Source organism: Periophthalmus magnuspinnatus, chromosome 15 (assembly GCF_009829125.3).
Source record: "Periophthalmus magnuspinnatus isolate fPerMag1 chromosome 15, fPerMag1.2.pri, whole genome shotgun sequence".
In the NCBI taxonomy this organism is placed as follows: Eukaryota; Metazoa; Chordata; class Actinopteri; order Gobiiformes; family Gobiidae; genus Periophthalmus; species Periophthalmus magnuspinnatus.
In genome coordinates this window covers 25387653-25412856 of record NC_047140.1, presented here as the reverse complement: position 1 = coordinate 25412856, position 25204 = coordinate 25387653, and the positions used below count along the sequence as shown (strand labels likewise).

Below are 25204 nucleotides of genomic sequence, written 5' to 3'. Positions count from 1 at the left end.
AATTGAACCTCTTTAAAGCTGGAAATGCATTCATCCAAAGCCTTGTTTGTAGTTTCTGCTTCCGTCAGATATCACAGTATAGCATTATTTGTTAAGCATTATGTCTGTATTCAGCATGTATAATGAGTTTGCAGTACACATCACATATTATATAACCCCAAAACAAAGAGCCTTTCTGAGACACTATTTTGACTGTTTTGCAATTAATTGTTTGTGACATAACGGATATCTTTAGCCATATGGGCTTTACTGAAAAGAATGAGTCTGTACTGAATGCTGATAGTATTGATAGTGTTGTTTTTAAAATACTGTTTTTTTTACACAGAAAATAAATTCTTATTGCTTACAATGGTTGTCTTAAGTCTTCCACATTGTTTTACTGCTTTTATATTTTAATGCTTTACTTTGGGAATTGTTGTGTTTTGCTCTTTTTCGCCTACATTAAAATTCCTCCATTGGCACATCTCGCGATAACATCCGAGATCTACATGCGGAAGTTTACATTTGGATTAAAACGTGCTGCTGTTAGCTGTCCTGAAAATTTAGGTTTGCTAAATAATTCTGAGACATATGCCAATAAGACGGCTATTGTTTCTCAAAGATGAGCTCATTTTTAATCGAAACTCTTCTGTCAAGCTGTCAGGACTACGAATTGTTGTTTAAAACTCTTTCGTGGGAGAGTGACTCGTGGCCGCAGACTGGGCGAGCGGAGGCGCTCACAGCTTTCATTGAAGGACTTGGATCGCTCTCATCCAACTCCGATGTAAATTCCAGCATTGCAGTGAATGTAGACAATGTCATTTGGTCTCAGTGTGTGCCTTTACTGTCGAAAATATCTTCAGAAATAGGCGAGAACGTACAATGTAAGGAGAGTCTTGCAGTTGTTTGTAAACTTATAAAAGCCTGTATCCCGCTATGTGATGCTCCAACCCCGGGTAAAGTGACTGAGTACGTGCTGCCTTTCCTTCATCCATCAGAAGAAGACCTCGCATCGGGAAGGATCAGCGTGGATGTGGCCAGTGAAGTCCTTGCAGTGCTATTACCTACAATAACTCCATGCTCCAATGAAGAACTTGCACTCAAAGTCCTAACACATTCACTGTCCTGTATGAAAACCCTCCCTGATGCCCAAGTGTCCAGAGTGGCACTGCGCCTCATCTCTGCGCTCCTCAATTGTAGCAGTGGTACAAGGTTAATCAACATCCGCAAGTTAATCCTGGATGATCTGTGTAGCTGGCATGGCAATGTGCGCACACCTGCAGTAACGGGACGGTCCTTAATGTGTCTTGCCGCTTTGTCTGACCACATACTGACCCCAAACTGTCTGACCTCTGACCCACGCCTGTCCATTCAGTTTTGGAGGATGGTTCAGGATGGATTGACGCACAAAGACAGTTTGGCACGCAAGAGGGCGCTGTACTTGTTGAAAAGATGTGTGGCACTATCCCAAGACACAAGTTTGATGTGGCAGGCTTCAAAAGAAGGTGAAAATAAGTTTACCTTGGCCCATCTTGGCAAAACACTTTCTGCTGTCATTTTGAATAATTAATTTACACCTCTCCAGAACAACAATGTCATATAATAATGTTTTCAATATATCTCCAAACTCTAATCTAACCGCTTTTGCTGCAGGGGAGGTCTTGTTTATGTGGGACTCTAATAACAGCCAGGTGTTGCGAGAGTTCTGGGAGGATTTTGCCCTGGTGATGGAGACTCTGGAAGAAAACCAGGTAAAATATATGTTCTGTCATTATGGGATGTAAACGTTACCTTATCATAATTATATCTTAACAGCAGTAAAAGAGCATTAGGCTGCATTATTAAGTGGTAATAAAGGCATAACAATTTTTCTTTTCCAGATTCATGTTGTTCGCCCAGTCTTAAACAGAATTGACACATTAATACAGATCGTCAATGACACCCAAGGTAAACTAACCATCTCTTTATTGCTCTTGAATAAAGTTGTAGTTTTTAGAATCTCTAACATTTCTCTACAGGTAACAGCCTCCTTCACCCGTCGTGGTTGCTTTGTGTGTACCAGCGCATGTTTCACAGTGAAAATAAGGCACTCATGAAAGAGGGAGTCTGTCATCTTCTCCAACTGCAGGCCCTCCAAAAGCCAGAGTTTGCCATGGCCTTCTCTCAGGTTCACTCTCACTGCTCTATTTACCTCACATATTATCATTGTTTCTAAACCATGATACTAATTCTTGGCCTCTCATTAGTTTGTCATTGGGCCTTTTTTGGATGTTTTATCAGAAACTTCACTCTTTCAAAGGTGAGGAGAGGGATCTGGCTGCAGATCTCCACCCAGAGGACCCAACCCACAGACCCCCACCAGGAGGACCCTTATGTGACTTGCCTCATCCATAGGTCCCTCAAAGTAAACTAACCATCTTGGTGGAGGTCTCTGGGTTATGGTCCTATGGACGGAGGTCTGCAGCCAGACTCTCTTGAAGGTGAGAGCTCTTAATCAGCTACATAAAATAATATAATAAAGAAAATATTATAAATTAAAATATTAATATGTCATATGTAATAAATAATAATAATTTACCAGTTTTATGTTTTATCCAATATTGCCATTCAGAGCTGCTGGACAAAGGGTAGGTGAATGCCCAGAGCTGGGGAGTAAACTGCAAGTATTCATGATCAACTTTTTTACCATCTTGCCTTCAGACCAAAAAGGTTTTTAAACCTATATTTGAAAGATATGATTAATTTCCACTTAATTTACTAGATTTTTTTCTTTTAGCCTCTTTGTTACTGCAGCTGATTCAGCATCTAGCCACAAAGCAGTGGTGTGCTGTTCCTGTCCTCTTCATATCCCAGGCCTTATCCAGTCTCTCTCCAGTTCCATTGCTGGATGTTAATGGACTTATTGCCTTAAGGTACGATGCTTATATTAGTAACAGTAGTTGTACTAAACGCTGTTAATACTTAATGCAGTTTTAATGTGACAGAGAGGTACTGCGATGCACAATGATCACTCATCAGGTTCTGCTACGAGGTGCTGCCCAGTGTTTCTTGTTGAACAGCGCCCTCTGCCTGACAGATGTGGTTAGTTTTTTAAATGTTATGTTTATTATATCAAACCATTACAGCCTAATACTTTCAGACAAAAATGTACTTGTAAAATATAACTTAAATAAGTACATCTCCTCAGAGTGCAGTGTCCCTTGATGATGTGTTCGGTCTTCTAATGCATTTCCGCTCTGACGAGTCTCTGAGTCGAGGGACAAAGCTGTGGCACCAGGTTACATGTCTAAACTTTTATCACAGGAGTCATGGGGGAATACAGTGAAACATTTGAATAATGACTTTATTTCATATTGTCAGGTATGTATTTGGCTTATGAACAATGAACACAGTTTCAAGCCCATAAATTATAAAGATCAAGAAAAAGAAAGTATAAAAGTGTATGTTCAAAATGAGATTCACAACTACCTCAAAGTCCCTGCCAGCACAGGTGAGTCCCACTCATAGAGGATACATGATATTTCCTGATGCATGGCTAAAATGTTTTGCTGTAATGACAAATTGAGTGATTTTCAGGTCAAAGTGAGAGGTTACCTGATGTCAGTGAAGCAGCGAAACTGGCCAGGGCAATTTTGCTGTGTGCGGACATGGAAATGTGCCTGCCAGCCAGAGATGTTAACAACTCTTTGGAGTCCCTACTGTCTCCACTGTGGGACACTCTGAGCCGAGTCAGCACCAATATCTACCTGCCTTTGAGAAAGAGTGACAAGAGCTTGCAACTCATGCTCCAGTTACTGCTGCAAGGGGGAATAAATCAAGGTAATTTGATATCATATGCTTCATTTCATTTAGTACACATATATTATATAAAGCAAGCAAACATTTATACAGTAAGTAATAAAACAGACTTTCTTACTAATTTCTATATATTACACGCATGTATTTTATGTTTCACCATTACAGATGATAATGTCTTGGTTGCTTTGAAGAACCAAATTTTTAAGGTTTTGGATCCAATACTAGAATTCATCGTGAGACAGTTATGTGGACAGCTGCAAGAGGTACAGTAACATAAGTGAGTAAAACGTAATAGAAAATAATTACATCCATGTTTGTATGATTTTGTTCACAGCTGTTTGACATAGAGCGGGCAGATATGTACATGTGTGTCCTGAAACAGCTGGTGCTCATATGCAGATCTATACCACAGCACCACAGTAAAATTCAAAACACCTATTTCCCCAAACTCATCAGCTGCAACCTCAAGATCTTGACAGAACCAAGTCAGGAGGTAGACACTTTGTCAGAGCAATCTTTTCACCTGGCAACAATTTCCGCCACTTGAGTTGTATGATTATTCATAAGTTACTGCATTTGTGATTTCAGAACCCATCAGTGTCAGAGCAGGTGTCTAGAGTTGTTGCAATGGCATCTCTGGCTTTGATTTGCAGTCTTGTGGAGCAGAACGTGACTGACATGCAACCAGTGTCAGGACTGAAAATGCTGAATGAGTACTTCTACAGTCCATTATTATTGTCCCCATCTTGTGTTGGGCGCATCAACGAGACCCTGCGGAAACCATCTGCCCTTGACTGCCTAAAGTAAAGTATATGATTTGAATATACTTTATGCTAAAACTGATTTGACATAAAGAGTCAGACTTCTTTTTTTCCCGATAGTGACACAGATGGATATAGTCCTATGCGGCAGGACTGGGGACGTGTAGTAGCCAATTATTTGAGAGACCAGTGGATTTGCCTAAGTCTTCTCTCAAAGACTGCTGGGATTACTGCGACTGGAGATTCTCAATCCACTGAAATTCTAAGGTCATCTGTGAGCTGTGCCGTAGAAGGCCTGTCTCTTCTGCCTAACAATCTAGTACTGCCCATTTTTGCTTTTTTTGAGACTGCTCTTCCTCAAGTAAGTGTATTATGTATGTTTGTCGATTATTATGTATAGTATTTTTTGTTATGCTTTTATGATTCCCCCAGTTAGTCCAGGATGATGAATCCCTTTGTGTGGATGCCATCAGCTTGTCCTGGGACCTTGTTCGGGGCTTGAGCACAAACCCGCTTGACTTCTGGCCATCGCTGAAATGTTTTATCTCATTTGCTTTTCATCATAAACTTCTTATGCTGGCTGAGGGACAATCACCAAATCTCACTGCAACCATAAAGAGGGTAACAAAAAAGTGCACATTGTTGTATTAATATAACATGTATCTTTATTACACTTTTTGTTTTGTTTTTAGATTGCCTCTGAGCTTATGGAGTTATCACAGTCAAAGAGTGGTGTGTTTGGACTGCTAATCCAACACTGCTGTCAGTTATGGCTTCCCAGTGGCCAGACCAATGGGTCCCAGGATTACTCTATCTTTTCAAGTGTTTTCAACCATATTGAAATTCTCATTGAAGCGTGTGTCTATGGACCCGTGTTCAGAAGAGATCAACGGTGCCTAAAACATTTTGGCTTTATTCTTTCTTGCATTACTCTTATATTTATGATATGTGTTTTCTTAAAGGTTAATTCAGGATGTCCAGAGCTATGTGGAACAACTCGGTGAAGAGTGTGCAGCTAATGTACTTTGTGGGTAAGCTCTTTCCAAAATCTGTGAATGTAAGATGCCATTTCAAATTATACTTTCATTTAAACGTTAAAATAAAAATTCCAGGGACGGTAGAGACGACCAGTTGCCCCGTGCATGTGCCTTGTCTTTGCTCAGTAGACTGGCACCCTCAGATCTCCAGCATCAAAGGCTGATGCAAAGTGTAGTCCTTGAATTATTAAAAAAGGTTGCTTATTTTATATTCTATTCAAGTTAACGTAATTGTTTTTATTACTAGTCTGTCTAAAGCAATATGTTTATAACAAAATATGAGTCCAGACTGAATTTAAAATCTCCCCTGTCAAATTTCCTCAGGATGATCTTATATCATCTTCTAAAGTCCGTTACTATAACAACTCAATGCAACATCGAGTGAAAAACAGGATTTGGCAAACGCTGTTGGTGCTTCTTCCCAAACTCAATGAGGTAAAGGCACTTTCGCTGTATATCATGTACATAAGAAACTGTAAAAGAAAACAAAAATAATGATCCTTTTGTTTCCTCAGGATTTTGTCACTACAATACTGAGCAGTGTGTATCAGGCTGGATTCTGCAGTAACCAGGCCTCAGTGAAGTACCTGATTGAATGGTTGATGATTTTGATCCTCAGTAGATACCCAGAGCACATTAACAGCTTTTGGGAGTGTTTTAATGTGGTGAGCTATCAATCTATTACAAAATATTTAACATAGTAAACTGCATATGAACAGTATTTGTTCTATTTTGTAAGGACCATGAGAAAACCAAGGTCAGCATCTGCACTTTCCTTTCAGTTTTGGTTCATTTTAATGTTATTCTTCCAAATATTAGGGACCAGGTAACTATTCATTTACTTATTGACATAGATTTACTGATTACTCTTTTTACAATATCCTTTTCCCTCTGCTTAAGGTCGTACAGTTACGCAAAGCCCTGGATATCATTTTGCAGTGTTGCTTTAACCATAACTTCAGTGTGCGCCTCTACGCCTTGTTGGCTCTTAAACGAGTTTGGAGTTTGGCAGAAGCCAGAGCAGGGGATGGAGGAGCAGATGGCTTACACTCACTGTCTTCTGTGATTATGGCTTGTCTCAACCAGGCTGAAGTCATGCAGAGTACTGGGTAGGGTCAAGCCATAGTGCCAAAGAAAGTGGATTAAAATTAGGTTTCTGTTCATTATTGATGGGTAAATATTTTACTTTTGTGTTTTAGAAATGCAAACAAAAACTGGATAAAGATTCAGGAGCATTTCTTCTTTGGTGCCTTTCATCCCCTCAGAGATTACAGTCTTGAGGTAATTCTGCAACGATGAATAATAATTATGGTTTGGAATATTTGCAGACAGACCTTTATCTAGTTGGTAAGAACTGGCACTCTCTTCATATTTTGCCAGGCCCAGCCATTTCTTTCACTGCCCACACAACATGTTCACCCTGTTAAGTTGCAAGGGTACAAAGTTATTTTATTACAGTAGTTTTATTTGTAAAGTTAAATATCAAGTATCCCAGTGATAATGATCTAATATCAATTCCTGTTAAATATTGTACACTATATAATCACATATGAGATGCTGAACAATGTAAAATAAAGACATTATTGATAATTTATTGTTATATTGAAAATGGTGCATGAGGCTTTTTGTATAGTGTATCTCTATTAACCATCTTTACGTTTTACTCTTTCCAGACAATCTTGTATACATTCCCCAGCCTGTCCGACTTATCTGATGATGAGTGGATCCATCTCTGGAAGTTTGAGAAGATGCCATGTTTTTCTCACATTCCGACTTGTCCTTTAAAGAATCCTGCCTCTGATTTGAGAGAACTCAATCCTGGGGACTGGATCCAACAAGACAAAAGTACAGTGGTGCTTTTAAATATACATTGGAAAATTTGTATTGTAAATTTTGTGAATTCAAATTACTTACCCAGTCTATTTTGCAGGTGAGCAGGATAAGGAAGAGCGCTGGGCTGAAGTGCAAAAGAAAATTACTCCGTGGAAGCTTGACATTCAGGAGCAAGAACCAGAACTCCAGCTTATACCCCACCAAAGAGCTGCCCGTATGGGAAAAACACACGGAGCTCTACTAGTGGTGGCTTCACTCATTGACAAACCCACTAATTTAGGAGGTAGGTTTAAGCAGAATGCAATATAATTTATCATTTATAATCAATCATTTTACTAAATAATATTTTTTGTATTGTTGTCAATCTTTAACAGCTGGTTTGTGCAGAGGACAAACAGAGCTAGTTATTCACTATAGCCCTTATCATAGTTTATACAGGGAACAGATGGCTATCGTGAGAATTTTTTTTTTTTTTTTATTTTCCAAGTGTCTTTGATAGCCTTTGTATCACATGATAAGAGTTGAAATCAATAATAATGTGTTTAGAAAGGCAAAAACACATTTGAAAAGATAATATTTGTATTGCATTATGTAACTGAACACACTGAGCCTTTCTGCTCGGTAAATGTTTTACTGGAAAAGCCCCTCTTGTCTGTCATTACAGGGGGCACTGCTGATTTGTGTATGTTAGTGTTACCCTTAGCAACAGACCAATAGCCTCTTCATACAGTCATTATTTCCATTGACTAAAATGGTCATTGTGACCTTTTCAACAAATCGGACGTTTCTATCTTGATTAATTGATTTAATTTATATAATTGTGCCTTAGGTCTTTGCAGAACATGTGAGATTTTTGGAGCCAGTGCGTTGGTTCTAGACAGTCTTCGCCATGTCAACGACAAACAGTTTCAGGCATTGAGTGTCACGTCTGAGAGGTGGCTGCCTTTGCTGGAGGTGAAGTGAGATGTTACATTCTAGTGGGTATGATATGTATTAGACTGATGCTTAAGTCAATAGGGCCTTGTTGGACATTGCTCATGTATAATTTATTTTACACATCTATGCAGAATTGCAATTAGCAGTCTTGTTATGGTCCTTATTATGACTCCCAAGATGACAAAGGATAACACTGATTATATCTATTATCTCTCCATTTCCCAGGTGAAACCACTGGAGCTTACAGACTTTTTGCAGCTGAAGAAGAGTGATGGATACTGTATTGTTGGTGTGGAGCAAACTGCAAATAGCCACAGCCTCGAGAGCTACCACTTTCCCAAAAAGACTCTGCTACTTCTGGGGTAGATTAACTTTTATCAAACATAATGTACAGAAAATATATGTGATGATGGATCGTACAGGAAATCTGGTTCAGCCTCCTGCTCCCTGTGCTCCAGTTGAGTTAAATGTGTTAGCTGACAATGCGGTTTAATGTAATGCATGTTTTTAGAGTGCGTCCCATGTGGCACTGAAGCTCCTTTATGGAGTGTGTACCTGTCGGAACATGCTGAGGTATAATTGGACGTCCCAGTGGGAAGGGCACAGGAAATAGATTACATAGACCGATACAAGCCATGGGACACTGAAGGCTGAAAAAGTCTCTACTTCTAACTTAGATTAGATGTGGGGTGACTGAATGAAATTTACTGTTAACTTTTTCTGTTTTAAGATCCTTGAAAACAAACCAAAAAAATCCCTGGATTGGGAAAGTACTTTTCCTGGTTTGTCTATTTCATTTGAACTTATTTAGTAAGTTAATGACCAACTACAAAAAAGAAATTCATTCTGTGTTTAGCCACAACACTCCAGGACCCCAAAATGTCTATGTCTCAAGTAATTTTAAAAACCTCTTAAATTGAATGTAATACTGATTAATTTGGTAATCAAAAGAAGACTGTGTTTGGTGTGTGCAATTTCACAAATCATTTTAACTCTCCCCTACCTATAGTTTATATTGAACACACTGCTAATTTGGCATACTCCCTGGTAGAGATTATAAATCATTTAGGTCATTAAGATGTTTTGCTAAGCTCCATGTTCAGTTTACAGATGTATCGTCATGACTGAAACTCACGGCTGGATCCTGAGTGCTTTCACAGCTGTGCACTCTGTGCTCAGCATGGAGCTGCTCTAATCTCTCATCAGTTCACTATTATCTCACTCAGCTCCACTCAAGAGAAATATAGCTCTGCTAATCAGAGTAGTACTGTCTCTCACTCTCTTTCTCTCTCCCTTTCTTTCCATCTTTTATGTACTCTATTATTATGCACAGCACTTATTAGTTTTAAATTACATGTTGTAGTACCATAAAATTTACACTACCACTCAAATGTTTGGACACACCCTTTCATTCAGTGTATGTTTTCTTTGTGTTTACTACTTTCTATATTTTATATACAGTAATATACAGGATGCATCAATGTATATATGAAGCAAGGTTTATGTAATAATGTAGCAGAAAAAAAGAAAAAAGTTAAATAACTCAACTAAATAAAAAAAAAATATATATATATATATATATATATATATATATATATATATATATATATATATATTGTATATTGAAATTCACCGAGTATCCACCCTTTACTTTGCCAACAGCGCTGCAAAGCTTTGGCCTTCTCTGAATGAGCTTCATTATGAAGTCTTCTGAAATGGTTTTCACTTCACCTTGTTTGGGTCAAGAACAGTGCAAACCAGGGTTCAAAGCAAAGGGTTAGGTTTTATGTATTTATTTTTTTAATGTATAACAAGTGAGTTATATTCAGTTTATATTTGTTTGCTACATTCCATATTTGTCCATTCATAGTTTTAATGTCTTCAGTGAGGATCTACAATGTAAATAATCATGGAAAGAAACATAGATGAAAAAGTGTGTCCAAGCCTCTGACTGGTAGTGTACTTTGAAGATCAGTAGATGTGAGTTCTACCACATAATTGCAGGGTATTTTTGGGTAGTAAGGAAGTACAATTTAAAGTATTATAATCTCCATACTTGAGAAAGTAATGTACAGCTCCACTGTCGCCTCTTTATTTCTTCAATGTGCAATTATGATATAATGTCAAATCTTGACTTTTATAGTTTATATGTTGTTGTTGTAGTAAATTATATGTAGTACAGTTTTGTTTAAATGTGTTTGTTTGTTTAAATTATCTTTTTACATTATGTAGTTTCTGAGAAAAAATTATGTAAAACAAATGTCCTCATATGTGGACATTTTAATCATTTTGATAAAACATTTGTATAATGATTTGCAAAAACTATTAAGACCCTGAACACAGCAACAGTTGTCCTGAATGTACAACAGTTGTGCCTCTTGGAACAATGTGTCTCATGTGAAGAGCTGCTGACAGGAGCAGGAAGAAAAATAAAAAATAAATTAAATTAAACATTCTAAACTGTTAAAAATGAATTTATATAATATATTTGCATTGGTGCTGTTCTTGCTGCTGTTCTTGCTGCTGTTATTCTTCTAAAAATGTGCATTGTGGCCTTGACAACCCAAAATGTGTTGTCCATATGAGGATGCCAGGTCTCAGGAGGATACTATACATGTTGCTCTTATGAATATATTATACTGTATACAGAATTTTCTGTCAACACTGTTAACTTCCTTGTATTTTCCTCTCTGGTGCAGTAATGAACGAGAGGGCATCCCTGCAAACCTGCTCCAAATGTTGGATGTTTGCGTTGAGATCCCACAACAGGGAGTCATTCGTTCACTCAATGTTCATGTCAGCGCTGCACTGCTCATCTGGGAATACACCCGGCAACATCTCATCTCTGGAGCAGGAAAAGCCAACACCAAAGTCAATTGAGGGAGAAAGTAATGGCGTTATTAAAAAGCATCTACACTGACAGACATCGAAAGTGTGGCTCAAGCCTGGAGACATTTTACTGTGACTAAAAGCAATGTATATTAAGGTTGTGTATGTTTCTGTATGTATTTCTCTGGCTCTTTTCTGAGTCAGTTCTCTGTTATCTTGACAAGGAAAGCTTTATTGTGATTGATTTTCTGGTGCGAGTCTGCTAGTCTCCATGAAGGTGTTATTGCTTTGCTTGGAGTATTCCACAGTATGGTATTCAACTTTACTATATAGCAAGTATTCAATCATAGGTGCTTTAATAGCTCAAAAACATGCATACCCACTGTGATCGGGCTCCCCTTCTCCACAGACCTTTGCTTGACCTAACTTAAAATGCTTGTATATTTAAGTTAAATGCTGAGGAACATTCCGGGCAAAACAATAACTTCTTCATGGAGACAATTGAGTAGCAGATCCTACATCAAAATGAATGTAGTGCACCTTTGAAAACTTTTATATTGAATGTGCATTTGCCATTTTATGCCATATTTTATATTTTGGTCACACAACTGTTATAAATGAATTAATAAACTGTTGAAATAAATAGGCCAAGTGGTCCTTACCCTTGAATTTCCAGTGCAGTACTTGACGCAAAAGGTCCTCCATCCTCCATCCTCTCTCTAAAATTGTTGGTTCACCTGGAGACCGCCCCAGTATCAGATGGCATCCTCCAGCCGCAGACATTCGCTCACACCCACGTTGCAGTCTGCTATTTCCATCATGTGTGATTAGCTTTTACTCTCCTCGTGGAAGATGAGTAACTCGGGCTCTGGCTCCTGGACCTCTCTGCGTTTGGCTGTGAGCACAAACTGGACCCAGGACGCAGATGGGACACTATCACCGCGGACTCAGCTTTTTCTGGAGATCCTTATGGTGCTGATGTGTGTTGGAGCTGTCACAGGTGCCTACGTCCTTTTGCGCTTTTCCCCCGTGTAACTTGAACTGAACTTAAAGTTTTTGTGATAAGATTCAATTTTCCAAGTTTCTGATTTAAGCTGTCGTAATTAATTGGCAAAAACAATACTTTTCACTTAAATAATTCATTATTTTCTCTTGTTGTACCATGCGTAAAGGCGCGCAGCCAAGTTATCCAAATTACGCAAACATAATTAAACACCAGTGAACCTGCTCCATGTTTTATCTAAAAGCTTGAGTTGTGTTTTGTGTTTTTTAGGTAATATTCTGGTCCTCGTTATTGTGGCTGCAACTAAAACTTTCCACTCGGTGACATCAGTGCTGATCATGAACCTGGCCGTCAGTGACCTGCTTGTGGGGGCTGGAGTCATGCCTTTTATCGCCCTGTCCCTCATGAACAGCGGATGGGAGCAGTGTACTGTAAGTAACATGTTTTCTTCATACTCTGCTTAATTCAATTACCTAATAGCTCTACTACTCAATTACACAGGCCTATATTACATGGAGCCATAAGATGCACAATATAAACTTCAAGTATAAGGATTATTAAACTATATTTGTTTAGTATGGCCATGTAATAGAGCTACTTTAGACTTAAAACAGATCACTGCCTTTTTTCTTGCTGTGGCTGCACTGCTTCTTGATACAACCTCTTGTTTAAACAGGCTGAAAGCTTTAAGGTTAACAAAATGAAGCAATCATGTAAAATTATACAAGTTTTTTTTCTTTTCTGTCACTGCTTTCTCTGTTGAGTTTGAATATTAGAATAACATTGTTCCTCCTTTTCCTATAGGACCTATGCTTATATGTGGGCTACACCTCCTCTGTTTACTGCACAGCTTCTGTCCTGACACTGGCTGCCATAGCTCTGGACCGTTACTACTCCATTGTGGACTGTTTACACTACACCTCCCGCTGCACTCTGTGGAGGACCTGTGTGGTGGTCCTGTGGATTTGGTTGCAGGCCCTAACCACCAACTGTCCTCCTCTCCTAGGCTGGGGCTCAGTGAAATATGTGCCTTCAATGTTTAACTGTGCTGTCAACTGGTCTATTAGTCCAAGCTACACTGCCTTCATGGCTGTCCTGTCCTACCTAATCCCAGCAGTGGTCATCCTCTTTTGCTACTTTAACATTGTGAAGGTGGCACGCAGTCATGCTAGGAGGATCCACACACTGGAGGACTCTGTACAGCGCAGCAGGAACCCCAGCACAGTCTTTGCCTCAGGTGATCCGTCACATCAGCACTGTGGGAGTCTGCACGCGCCTTCAAAACTCATCTATCATGTGAGCGGACAGTTTGTGTCTGAGCTCAGTGAAGAGCAAGGGACTCTTTCAACATCAAATGCAAGACACAACAAATCTACTTCTAGACGCTTCTTCTCTTTTCTTGCTCATACTGTGTCCCCTCCATCTTTGCTTTTGTCCCAACAGAACCAACATGGAGTTGTCCGCCTGTTCTTGGTCATCTGTGCATTCTTCCTGTGCTGGACGCCTTACGTGGGAGTTTCTTTAGTCCAAGCTACTGAAACGGCGATCTCAGGCCAGACTAATCTTGTCCCATCTTTCGCTGTCACTTTCTCATACTGGCTGGTGCTGCTGAACTCAGACATTAACCCTTTACTGTATGCTCTATTGAGCAAGCGTTTCCAGGGAGCCTTTCAGGCACTGAGGCAGAAGATACGAACACGCCTGGGAGGACTGATGGGTAGAGGAGTGGAGGGCAGAGCTGACGTGGAGGAGGGTACTAGAAACAGTGAACCCAGTACTCTTACAACAAATCCCAGCATGCCCTCCTGCTCACAGGGTACAGCCTATGACAACTCCAAGTATTGCTCCTCAGTATTCACTGTAAGTACAAACTTCAAACAAACTTCTGAAGAGCAACTCTGCAAAGTGTGTCATCCAGACCATGCCTCCCCTTCGTGCTCAGTGTGGCCACAGGACCCTGGGGGCAGGCGGCTGGACTGTCTGCAGGTTCCCCCTCGGCCACTAGAGGGGAGCAGACTTCCTTTCTCTGCACTGACCAAGGAGCGTCAGGCGACTTTTTTTTATGGACAAATTACAGTCAGAGTAGAGCATGATGTCTTATAGTATCTTTTTGTTTTGTTTGATTTTTTTTTTTTTTTTTTTTTTTTTTTTTTTTTTTTTTTACTAATAAGCCAATGTTTATACAGATTCTTACAAAAGATTAAACGGTAAAATATGTCAGAGACAAAACACAAACCAATCAAAGACAAGAAAGTTCATAAATATCTTTTTATATACAAAAGATCTGATACTCGGAAGAAACTGGACATCAAGGCTATTAAACCCATAATTTATTTATGTTTTTAACACCTCTTTCTCATTTGTGATAATTATATGTTCATATGCATCTTAGTGTAAAAATCATCATTCCTTACAAAGGTTTACATTTATGTTTAGCAATAATTCCAGAGGAATACAATATTATTCATTATTGTCATAAAGAATGACAATGGGAAACAGTGCTAATGTACTCATTGCAAAATAAAGTAAAGGCAGTGAAGTGGTTCAGTTTATGCTCATACAGTATGTGCATGCTCCTCCAGATGTTACTGTGACCACACCGGTTTAACCAACAAAATGCAATAATATAAAAAGTCATGGTGATGAAAAATGCTCGAATGGATGTATTCCAGACGAACAGTATTCTCTGCACTGTATAGAGGCGCATGTGAAGTGGTTCAATGGTGGATGTACATTCACAACAAGTCCTCAGTCAGTGTCTCTCAAAGCTGGTGCCAGGTTGTTCTGTTTATTCATAGTTGTAAAAGATTTCTAATGACTTTATTGGCTGAAAGACTTAACACTTGAGCATCATGGAAATCAAGATTAGCTACGCTTTCAGCCCAGTAACATTTCGACAATATTTTGTCATGCGAAGAATGCTCAGATAGTGTGATAAGTCAAATACACCCCAATGCATAGGCCTACAGTGTATTTTCTGCCTACATTTTATTTACACTAGCATAAACATCAGTATATACTGAATGTTTAAAGTCAATATTAAAGTTTATATTTGTCTGTATGTAATTTACTTAGAAAAAGTCTGCATGGTGTGTGCTTTTGCAAATTAAAGTTTGGTTTGTATAGTTTTGTATGAAAACTCATCTCCAATTTCCCATGCAATATAACAGTATGCTGCTGGTTTTAAATGTCTTGAGAGAAAATGTGGTTCTAAGCTGTACTTTAGCCCGGGGAAGCATAGCATCAGTGTGGTTGAGGTTTGTGTCTCTATTTTAGATGTAAAAAGAGGGTAGTGAAGGCTTCTCAAACTCTGAGTGATCATAAGATGTCTAGACAGGCCTCTTCACACCACCCCATCCTATCAGGCCTACAGCTGTAATGCATTTGAGGTGTGAAACAGCTATGTACAGTGCACAAAAGGCAGGTAGTTATCAAGACCCCTTCAAAATGTCACTGTGGAAGTTCTGTTCATCTATTAGGCATTCATGTTTAGTTCTTTGGATTGTAAAGGTGAATAAAGCCAGTATGTGTGTAGTGTTAGGCCTGTCTTAAACATGTTTAAATGCAAAAAAGCTCAAATTAACAAGTTTTCCCAGGCAAAATAACACAATCAGTTTTACCTGATTAATTGGGAGTTAGAAGGATTACAATTCATGAGTCCATGCATCATCATGAGCCATTTCTGAAGGGAAAATAGCATGGCAATGACACATTATTTGCCTGTCCCAAATGTCTTTCATTTTGGCCTACATTGACATATAGCCAAAACATCACTACTGACCCTTGAAGCTGCAGCTGTACCAGGCAGGTAATGGTAAAGTCCCAGCACTGAGCAGGTGGAGTGTCCATTTCAATATGTGTGAGTTTGCAATAAAGTCAATGTGCAAATGTTGACATAGATGTCCTGGCTCGAGTTCTCCAGGTAATTCCCGTTCCTAACTCGCCACTGCCATCTGCTGGTTCGTCGCGTTTCCGTAGCTTGGCGCTGAGCTGGATGATGCACTGATCCCAGTCTTCAGGAAGCAGTAGCATGAGAAAGCCCAGGCAAATGATGGAGACCGCAATGAGGCGAACTGTGCTGAAGTTAATTTCACATGTGTACAAGTCCACCACTGTGGTAAACAACAAGACACAAAGTTAGATTTTGCATTAAAGAGAATTGATATCGTGGCTTTAAGTGTGAACTGGAGCAGTAAGTTATTGGAGCAAAGCCAAGGCACTTACTGGCATTTACAGGAACGCTGAGAACAATGCCAAGGGAAATTAGGGTTGGATAAGTAATTGCAATGCCAAAGTTGACCAGGACACTAAAAGCTGAAACAAAGTAGATATTATCAATTACATATTTTGTAAAGATGTATCTTGCTGCAGCAGTTTTTTTTTAATTTTTTTTTATTTTGAACAACACATACCAAAAAGTAGTGCTGATACTCCACAGAAATATGCCCAGGGAATGTCTGCCAGCGAGGCAATGTATTCCACGTGTGTGAAATACAGGATGGCCGGCACAAAGCTGAGGAACACAAAGTTGGCACTCCCGACTAAACTCAGGAAAAGAGCAGCTTCTCCAAATTTGGCACTGCCCAAGACCATCTTGAAGATAACCTGTAGATGAGGAGGGAGGAGACAAATAGTGTGTGTCAGGAATTATAATATATGACCTCCTTAAGGAGCATAGAGCTCTTGGTTTGGGAGTTGCACCTGCCATAACTTTGGCAGAGAGCCGTAGCTGCCTGTTTATCACATTAGGCAGCACTGACAGCAGGGCTGTGGAGACAGGGCTTGTCAAAAATAACTTTACTTCAACCTTCATTGTTAGGACACAATAGCCTGAGGTTAACCACTTAACCTCCACTGTCTCAAATATTCAATTTACACAATAGATGTAGGTGGAAATATTCCAAATAAAATGTTAAATGGTGTTTATGTTGCTGAACAAAAAATACCTTGTAGAGTGCTGACATCGAAGCAGAGGACACTACCAAAGTAATGCCTATGACAGAGTGGCTGTGAAATCCATCAGCATAGGTCATCATTACAATGCCTGCTATAGCCAAGATAGCAGCTACTATCTGTAGACAAAGAGAAGGAGGACATTAGAGAGTGAAGAATGGGTGGCATGCTGCTCACAGTGGGGTAATAAAGAATCACAAGCCGCCACTGCTGTGTGCGAGCAGCAGGCACACATGGCCTCTCAGACACAGGAACAAATCACAGGAAAATTAATATTTGAACACAGCTTTATTAAGTGTCAGTTGTCCTACACCCGACCCTCCAGACATAATCAGCCCTCAGAGCACATACACAGGATACACTGCTTATGCAGCGCCGCTGTGATTGTTAGGCATTGATTTCCATTGCACTGTCATTGTGTTTACAAACCAAATACCACCTAGATCCACATCCATCCTCCCTGTACTGCCTCTGGGATTATCCAGGAATCACACGGTTACAAGACGCACCCAACCATCTGTCTCAGGAACAACAGTTCAACCTTGTCATGTTTATCGGTGAGCCCTGGTACAGTTTATGTGGTCATTATGTGCATGTGACTCTGCTTGGTTTGAGTTAAAGAGAGAGGGACACGGCGCAGCTGAGTGGATTTGCTCTGCATACGGAGGTGTCAAGAAGACAAATGAGCCATGCGCTTTTGCTTGGCCAAAGGCTTTGGACACCATTGGCGAAGCGGCAGTTTCTGCACTGCAGGCTACGTGTCACTCACTTAGTGTGAAGACTGTTTGTTTAAAGGGTCACTGACCCCGAGGTGTTGGTGTAGTGCACAAATGTGACAGGAATAGCAGAAAAGACTGTTTCACTTACCACCTCCAAACTCAGACAAATCTGTGCCACAATGATATGAACATAATTACAACTCATCCATTGTGTCAGAGCAGTGCTTTGTATAATTGAAAAGCATTTTGATTGTTTGCACATCCTGTTACTACATTGCAGTGCCCATCTGCAGGTGTTTTGTTTTTGCAAACCAAAGCTTCTGTTTTCAACAGACACAGCCCATGCTGAAGTTAAACATGATTGAATCTGCTGCCCCTATATACTGATGTTCTAGTCTTTCACTTTCATGACAAACTCATCTAACACTCATCCTGCACTGCAGCGGACAGTCAAATGCTGCACTCCTCATTCCCCAGCATGTGAGGGAGAGAGAGAGCGGTAGAGAGAATCAAAATTATGATGGCATTTTTCTCTCACTACGGCCTATATCACAGATAATGGGGGTGGAGAGGGTGGGACAGCGTGAAGGGGAAAAGGGGGGTTTGAGTGAGTGTAGAAAGTGGGAAAATCCATTCTGCAGGGTGCAGCATGACTGGATATCTGAAACACAACAAAGGACCATGATACCCATGCTTCTCTCTCTACATGTGTCCTGGTAAAAAATAAAATAAAAATCACACTGTATGACACACTGTATTACTAAGGCCCAACAGGTATACATTAATATGGGAGTGATGCAATGTGCACTGACATTCAGGTGAGGTAATACTACACCTCACACAACTACACACCTTGTCCTTCAGTAGAAATTGCCTCAGTAAATTACATACTAGACTAAATTCTAAAGACCATCCCTATTTCTGTCCTTTTAAAACATAAAAACAATACTTTTTGTCATGTAACCCAGACTCACCCAGTAATATAGTATGCGACTGATTTATTCATCCTCCTACTTTTCTCATCAGGGACAGGTAGTGTCTAAATCCCATCGAAGCACCTAGGGCAGTTTACCTCTCAGACAGTGGCCAGCCAATCACAGAGCTTAGACTGGTTTAGATTTGATCAGTTCATTCACAATGCAAAAACTAATGATCCAAATTATATTACTGTACTGTACAAGCATGTGGCATACAAATGACTCAATACAACAGAAAGGCAAAGGAAATGTACCAATTACACTATGCAAATCATCTGACTTCTCTGGTAGACATTTAGCTGAAGATTTACTTTGTTGCTCATTGTATTAAAGTCTGTGGTGCAATTGTCTCATTTCAACGCACATGTCTCTGGGTATAAGAAGAATAACAGATTTGCATTGCCCTTACCCTGACCCCCATGAAGCGATCTCGGAGCACGATCCACGAGAGGAGGAAGACAAAGGCCTTGTTACAACAGAAGAGCACAGAGACATCTGTTGAGTTGATCTTCCTGAGCGCCTGCAGGTACAGGTAGTTGGTGAGGATCCACAGGAGGCCGAACGGAGCCACTTTAGTGAAGAACACTTTTGGGGTGAGGCCGTCGTCGCCGAAAAATCTACTACACTCCCTATATTCAGATAAAGAGATTCAGGTTTTAATCAGTAATGAATAATACATACTACTCACTTATTGTCATATAAGCAGAGGAAATCTTGTGGTAAAACATTGAATCAATGTACTGGTATATATTGCTGGGTTTCAGATAGCATCACAACATTCTATAGGCCAATAATATTTAATTGAAATGGGGGCAGCTAAAATTAATATTGTTAAAATGTAGATTTTTGTAATAATTCAGTGAGTTCTGGGTCCAGTCAATAATGTCATAATGCCAGTCATGGTGACTTCACCTTTTAGAAATGTCATGGCAAAGTAAAATAATTATTAATAGGAAAAACTGTCTCTTGTCCCCCATCTGGGAGTATAACATTATCACATTCAGATTCTAAACACCATCAATAGTCAGAATCATATGCATTATTACTATTACAGTCCAAACCAGCAATTCAAAATAGTAAATGAGTTTAGGTTGAATAGTAAGGTGTAGGTGTTGTCTTGAACACAGTTACAGTATGGTAACCTTTGTTGGAGTCACCTGTTTGACTCTATGGAGATCTATGCAACAGTCCAAGCAAAACAACATTTCCATAAATAAAAGGTTTTGGTTCCCCTACCTAAAAACTTACATAGTGCCTCTTTGTGCTCCGTGTAAATAACAGCTTCTTGGATTGTGCATCTTCCCATTTTACCCACATTCAGTATAATCAAACCAAGCAATCAAACAAAAATATTTGCTATAACATCATCATCACAAGAGCCGTAAGAGCTTAAATCAATGCTCACCAGAGATGGAGCTCTTAATCCCTCTGAATTCTTTACACTCCTTTACTGTGGAGTCTGTTTGCTGGTGTATACTTGGCATTGTTCACTGTTTATTTCCAAACTCCTATGGTCCTTCCTGTTTCCCAGTCGGAAAGCAGCGTAATACATTTTTCATTCACACACTGCTGTTTACACTGTTTATGTCGCAGCTCACCCTGAAAGCATCTGGTCCTCTGAAACAAACAGAGCAGCAATAAGGCCAGGCAGCACAGGAGAGTCTTTGCCAGCACACCTTGTTACAGTACACACAGTGGAGTGGCATGAATCAGCTCTGTTCAGCTGACTCTGCTCAGGAACCTCAACACCAAATTAGCTCAGTGAGGTTTGTAAAGGGCTCCTCTCAGCACTAACTCTCCTGCATCCTTTTGCTTTACTAAAATACATACAATACCTTCTACTTTACTTTTGACCTTTTCACTTTGCTGGCGACTGCAAAGAACGCTGCACCTAGCTGACAAAAACTAAGAGACGATAGCACATCATGCCTGTGCTGTGAAACCTGCACTGGCTCCTATTTCATTTTGGGTGCAATTCAAAATGTTGTTGATTGTGTTCAAATGTCTGCACTCTATGGATCCTCTTCATTTGAGGGAGTTACTGGAGCTCTATACTCCACCCAGAGCCCTGAGGTCAGCTGACCTGCTCCTGCTGGCTGTGCCCAGGGTCAGGCTCAAGATTAGAGGTAACAGAGCCTTTTCTGTGGCAGCGCTCAGACTATGGAACAGCATCCCTCTGCCTGTCAGATCCTCTCAGTCGTTACGCAGTCTAAGGATAGACTGAAAACCCACCTCTTCTTTCTGACATTTAATTCTAGCTAGACAGTATATCTTGGTGTTTTATTGGTTTATTGTTATTTACCTATGTGCCATATGTTCTGTATATCTGTTTTTGGTTGACATTTGTGTGAAGCACTTTGGCCAGTTTAAGTTAAATTTTAAATGTGCCAAACTAATAAACTTAAATTGAATTAAAACAGTACTGCACTATTGTATATTGCTCAGCTCCACACCCACACACACACACACGCAAATTATATATCCTCATATTCAATACATTCTAATGTAAAAAAAATAAAAAAGACTAATGGGTAACTCCAGTGAAGCGCCGGGGTCAGGAGCTGCCTGACCAGCTAGTCCTTAAAAAGCACAGAGCGTTCTCAAATGCGGAAAATATCTCAGCTTGAAAATTTGTGTATTATTCACAACAAAACATATAACTTCTTTTACCTCAGATAAATAATTTTAATAATATAAATAAAAATAAAATAAAAAATAATTTATTTTCTGGTTTTGCAGAATTTCTTAGACCTTTGTGTTATTTGTTCCCCCCCTTTTTATGTGTAAGCATTGATGTTTTGACACAAACGTCTCTCTGATTGGTTAATTCACCTGTCATTTATATCAATCCAATTCTTAACCATGATCAGTTTCTAAGCATGTCATTTTATAATAGTAATTTACTGTATCTCATGTCTGTCTTGTGCACCCTATTCCTTTTTTGGTAAATATAAACTTTCAACATGGGGTCCCCTCAAGCCATACACTACTTAGATTCTTGCCCATCCGATCCAACAAAGTATCTAGAAAACAATCCAAATCCACAGCAAAAGAAAAATTCAATTCTGTCAACTGGACAAAAGCTATGGATCATACCTGGACGACTGAGGGACTACAATCCATAGCTACCTCCTCATGGACTGCAGCTGGAAATTAGCTTAGAGAGCTATAGTCTGGTATAAAGCATCTCTTTTCTTTGATTAATGCTCCTTTATATGGTCTCTGTAAAATACTATATGAACTTAAACCTCACTTCACTCATGTACATTTTGTACATCATGTACAAGTCAACAGGTTTGAATCGCGTCTGTCTCCTTAATCTGTCATTCCTGTACTTTTCGTGCCTGAGAGCCATGTGCTGTTACAAATTCAAATTCAACAATGAAGAGTGATCATTTAATATTCTGCTTGTATTTCTGAGTTTCAACAGTCTGAGCCCTTAAAATCCTTATGTAAGTCCTCAAACAGAAAAGAATCCCATAGAAAGTCTGGGTGTAGCTCCATTCTCCTGGGCCCATCCATCTAACACTGAGTCTACTGTGCTGCTGTATTTGTCTCTTTGTCTACAGCAGGGAGCAGCACTGATAACACTTATGTCTAAATATCATGATTAATGGACTTTTTCAGCTGCAAAACTATTTGAAGCCATTGGAGAATTTGCCTCTCTGCTTCTTATTGAGCAAACATGGGCTTAACATCTGATTTCGCAAATTAAATATTTGGTGAGTCATTTTGGAAATTAAAGTAAACAAGTGGTGACTCTGCATATCTGCCGAATTATTTTTTTACAGAAGAAAAACGATCATCTATGGCAGGGGTGTTAAACACATTTTCACCGAGGGCCATGTCAGGAAAATGGTTGCCTTCAAAGGGCCAGATGTAAAATAAATGTAAGTACTTTTTAAACCTCTTAATTAATTGTTTCTGTATTTACTACTTATTCAAGTTACAAATATCACATATGCATTTGCCTACATGTAAAAATATCACTGTGTAACAGCGTATTTATTGATAAAATGACATTTTAAGACCATCATAACTTTTAATTTACCCTGTCAAGGGGCCAAATTTGACCCTTGGGCCTTGAGTTTGACATGTGTGATCTATAGTATTATCTACAACACCACTGAAAATCGTATAAATAATTTGCCAATCCTAAAAATGGAAGGTAACAAAGTAAAAGTACTAAAGTACAGTACATAAGTAGAATTTTTTGGTATCTGTACTTTACTTAAGTCAATTTTACAGTTGGTACTTTTTATTTTAACTTAACTACATTAGAGAGAAGGTGTCTGTACATTTACTCCACTACTCTGCTTTTGAGCTGGAAAAAGAACTTTCATGTGATACTTTTACTTTTACTTGTGTAACTGTTTGCCTCTGGATCTGTACTTTTGCTTAAGTAACAAAATTGTATACACCGGTCATTCAGAGGGATTTTCATGGGTTCAAAAGGAATAGATTTGATTCTTTTTTCCTATGTATTAATTATGAAAGGCAGTTTTACCTACAAGTTTGTGTGTGGTAAAAACTATAGGCTAAATTGTCTGACAAAATAAAGCACTTTTCTGCTGCCACGCCTTCAGTACGTCTCACCTGAATCTCTGTCGTGGAGTCTGTCTCTCTGGACTTTTGCACATGTGTCCAATGTAGTACAGGGGGAAGAAAAGGCAGTTCCAGGTGGTAGCAAACCAGGTGAGTGTGAACGGGGCGTCAAACTGTTTGAACGCAAGTTTGGAGATCTGCGTGAAGCCTGCCCAGGACGAGCACACACACATCACCATGGCAACCCCCCACAGCGCCTTCTGCACCTGCAGTTTGGTGACTCTGATGCAGCAGCGCAGCCTCCTCTTGTTGGTGCTGGACTCTGCTCCTGCTGCACCTGCCGCCGACTGTGCGTCTGTAGTGCCCACCACATTCTCCCGAGGGCGCTCTTCTCCTACAGGTGAGCAGAAAAAGAGGTTTTATGAGAAGAATCAATGTAACTATATCTAGGGTTAGAAGAACTAATATCAGTACTGACATTTTAATTTTTTATTTTGAATACCAAGGAAAAAGCTTAGAACTCAATATTGATTTTCATTCAACAATGACAAAAAATAAATAATAATAATAAAAAATAAAATATTACTGTGTTATATTATATTAGTTCTGATATAGATCAAAACATTCTATACTGTTCAAGAAAGGGATATTTTTTAATCTTTTTTTTTCTTTTCTGACAACTTTGCAATAAACGAACAATATGTTACAATGTCATGTTCTAAACTGTCAAGTTTTAATACATGACAACACAATCCTAGTCACAAGTTCAACCATACACCAGATTCAAACTTCTTATCCTTTTGTTGTCAGGCAAATACTGCACGGCTGTGTCACTGTCAATCCCATAATTAATGAAAATGAATCTTTCTAAACAAGAAAGATAGATGCCCCAGTTCACTGACTTAAATTAACATGATTACTTTAGAAAAATGAACTAACGTAGTCAGTATTTTGATGCTGAAAAAGTGAACTCATGTTTGAATGAATACCAATGTGAAAAGTCTTTGTCTAGTTACAGCAATAGACCTCATTCCCTTCAAATACACATGGAAAACAAAAACTTTTTTTCTTTTTTCTTATTTCCCATGCACAATAAAAGATTTTTATTTGCTCTCACAGAGCCTCTGACCTCTTCCCTCCCCTTTTAAAAATATGAAATAAATCTGTCAAGTTAAGCAGCAGTAAGTCCAATTTGCCTCTGGATGCCTACTTAAATTACATTTTCTACTCCGCAATGCAACAATTTCAGGCAAAAATATGAACACGATTCTGCTAAATAACAAGCCCAAGGGTTCTACCATCACATTTCAGTTTATTTTACTTAGCAGAAAGTGTGCTCACAGTCAGACAGGTGCACATTTAAATTTTACAGCAGGTGGAGTGAATTCCCTGGGCATAGCAGTAGAAATAGTAAAATGTTACAACTTTACCTTGAGCTATAAGAAAGTCTTAATTATGATCGTTGGAAATTATTATATTTGAAATCACAACTATCTGATTACTTGTTTTTGTACTGTCTGTTTTAATTATCCAATACACTGTATTGCTTTGTGATTAATGTTTTGAAAGCTACTGCATATACTGAAAATTAAAGGCCCTGTACCGATTTCTAACAGTTTTCAAACAAAGACAAATCTAGTTTTAGACCATTTTAAACAGTCAGCAGTGGTCGAACTCATTCCTCCCTTTCTTAATGCATTCTTAACCAGGGGTGTCACTAGATATGCAGCTATACTGTGGCACAAGCTCCTTTGTTTTGTAAACAAAAAACAAAAAACAAAAAAAACAACAGTTATAATTTCCTGTATTCTGGTGGATTTTAGATGAATAAATT

General features: G+C 39.1%; 3 protein-coding genes across 4 annotated transcripts in view; 2 read left to right on the top strand and 1 right to left on the bottom strand.

Annotated features, from left to right (window-relative positions):
• Positions 1 to 469: 469 nt before the first annotated feature.
• On the top strand, positions 470 to 11809 carry tarbp1 (TAR (HIV-1) RNA binding protein 1). The gene is made up of 29 exons (XM_055227242.1): positions 470 to 1484; positions 1633 to 1730; positions 1860 to 1926; positions 1998 to 2146; positions 2226 to 2278; positions 2591 to 2688; positions 2756 to 2891; positions 2964 to 3060; positions 3167 to 3256; positions 3340 to 3469; positions 3556 to 3798; positions 3943 to 4040; positions 4112 to 4270; positions 4366 to 4580; positions 4659 to 4899; positions 4971 to 5159; positions 5231 to 5430; positions 5501 to 5569; positions 5651 to 5771; positions 5900 to 6010; positions 6091 to 6240; positions 6315 to 6401; positions 6476 to 6684; positions 6775 to 6856; positions 7249 to 7420; positions 7506 to 7691; positions 8238 to 8362; positions 8570 to 8706; positions 11044 to 11809. The coding sequence occupies exons 1-29, from the start codon at positions 602 to 604 to the stop codon at positions 11222 to 11224; spliced, it is 4776 nt and encodes a 1591-aa protein (XP_055083217.1). The 5' UTR covers positions 470 to 601; the 3' UTR covers positions 11225 to 11809.
• A 216-nt stretch (positions 11810 to 12025) lies between these two features.
• Positions 12026 to 14279, top strand: LOC117382217 (5-hydroxytryptamine receptor 1D). The gene is made up of 3 exons (XM_033979312.2): positions 12026 to 12173; positions 12447 to 12607; positions 12981 to 14279. Exons 1-3 carry the CDS (start codon positions 12026 to 12028, stop codon positions 14277 to 14279), a joined length of 1608 nt encoding a protein of 535 aa, XP_033835203.1.
• Positions 14280 to 14432: 153 nt separating this feature from the next.
• slc35f3b (solute carrier family 35 member F3b) overlaps positions 14433 to 25204 on the bottom strand; it is a 50166-nt gene continuing 39394 nt past the window's right edge. For both annotated transcript variants that reach the window (XM_055227243.1, XM_033979778.2), the window contains 6 exons: positions 23422 to 23764; positions 19235 to 19454; positions 17123 to 17248; positions 16589 to 16781; positions 16401 to 16490; positions 14433 to 16288 (listed from right to left, as the gene is read on the bottom strand). In XM_055227243.1, coding sequence (XP_055083218.1) covers positions 16053 to 16288; positions 16401 to 16490; positions 16589 to 16781; positions 17123 to 17248; positions 19235 to 19454; positions 23422 to 23764 — 1208 coding nt within the window. In that variant the 3' untranslated portion in view covers positions 14433 to 16052. The remainder of the gene's footprint in view (positions 16289 to 16400; positions 16491 to 16588; positions 16782 to 17122; positions 17249 to 19234; positions 19455 to 23421; positions 23765 to 25204) is intronic.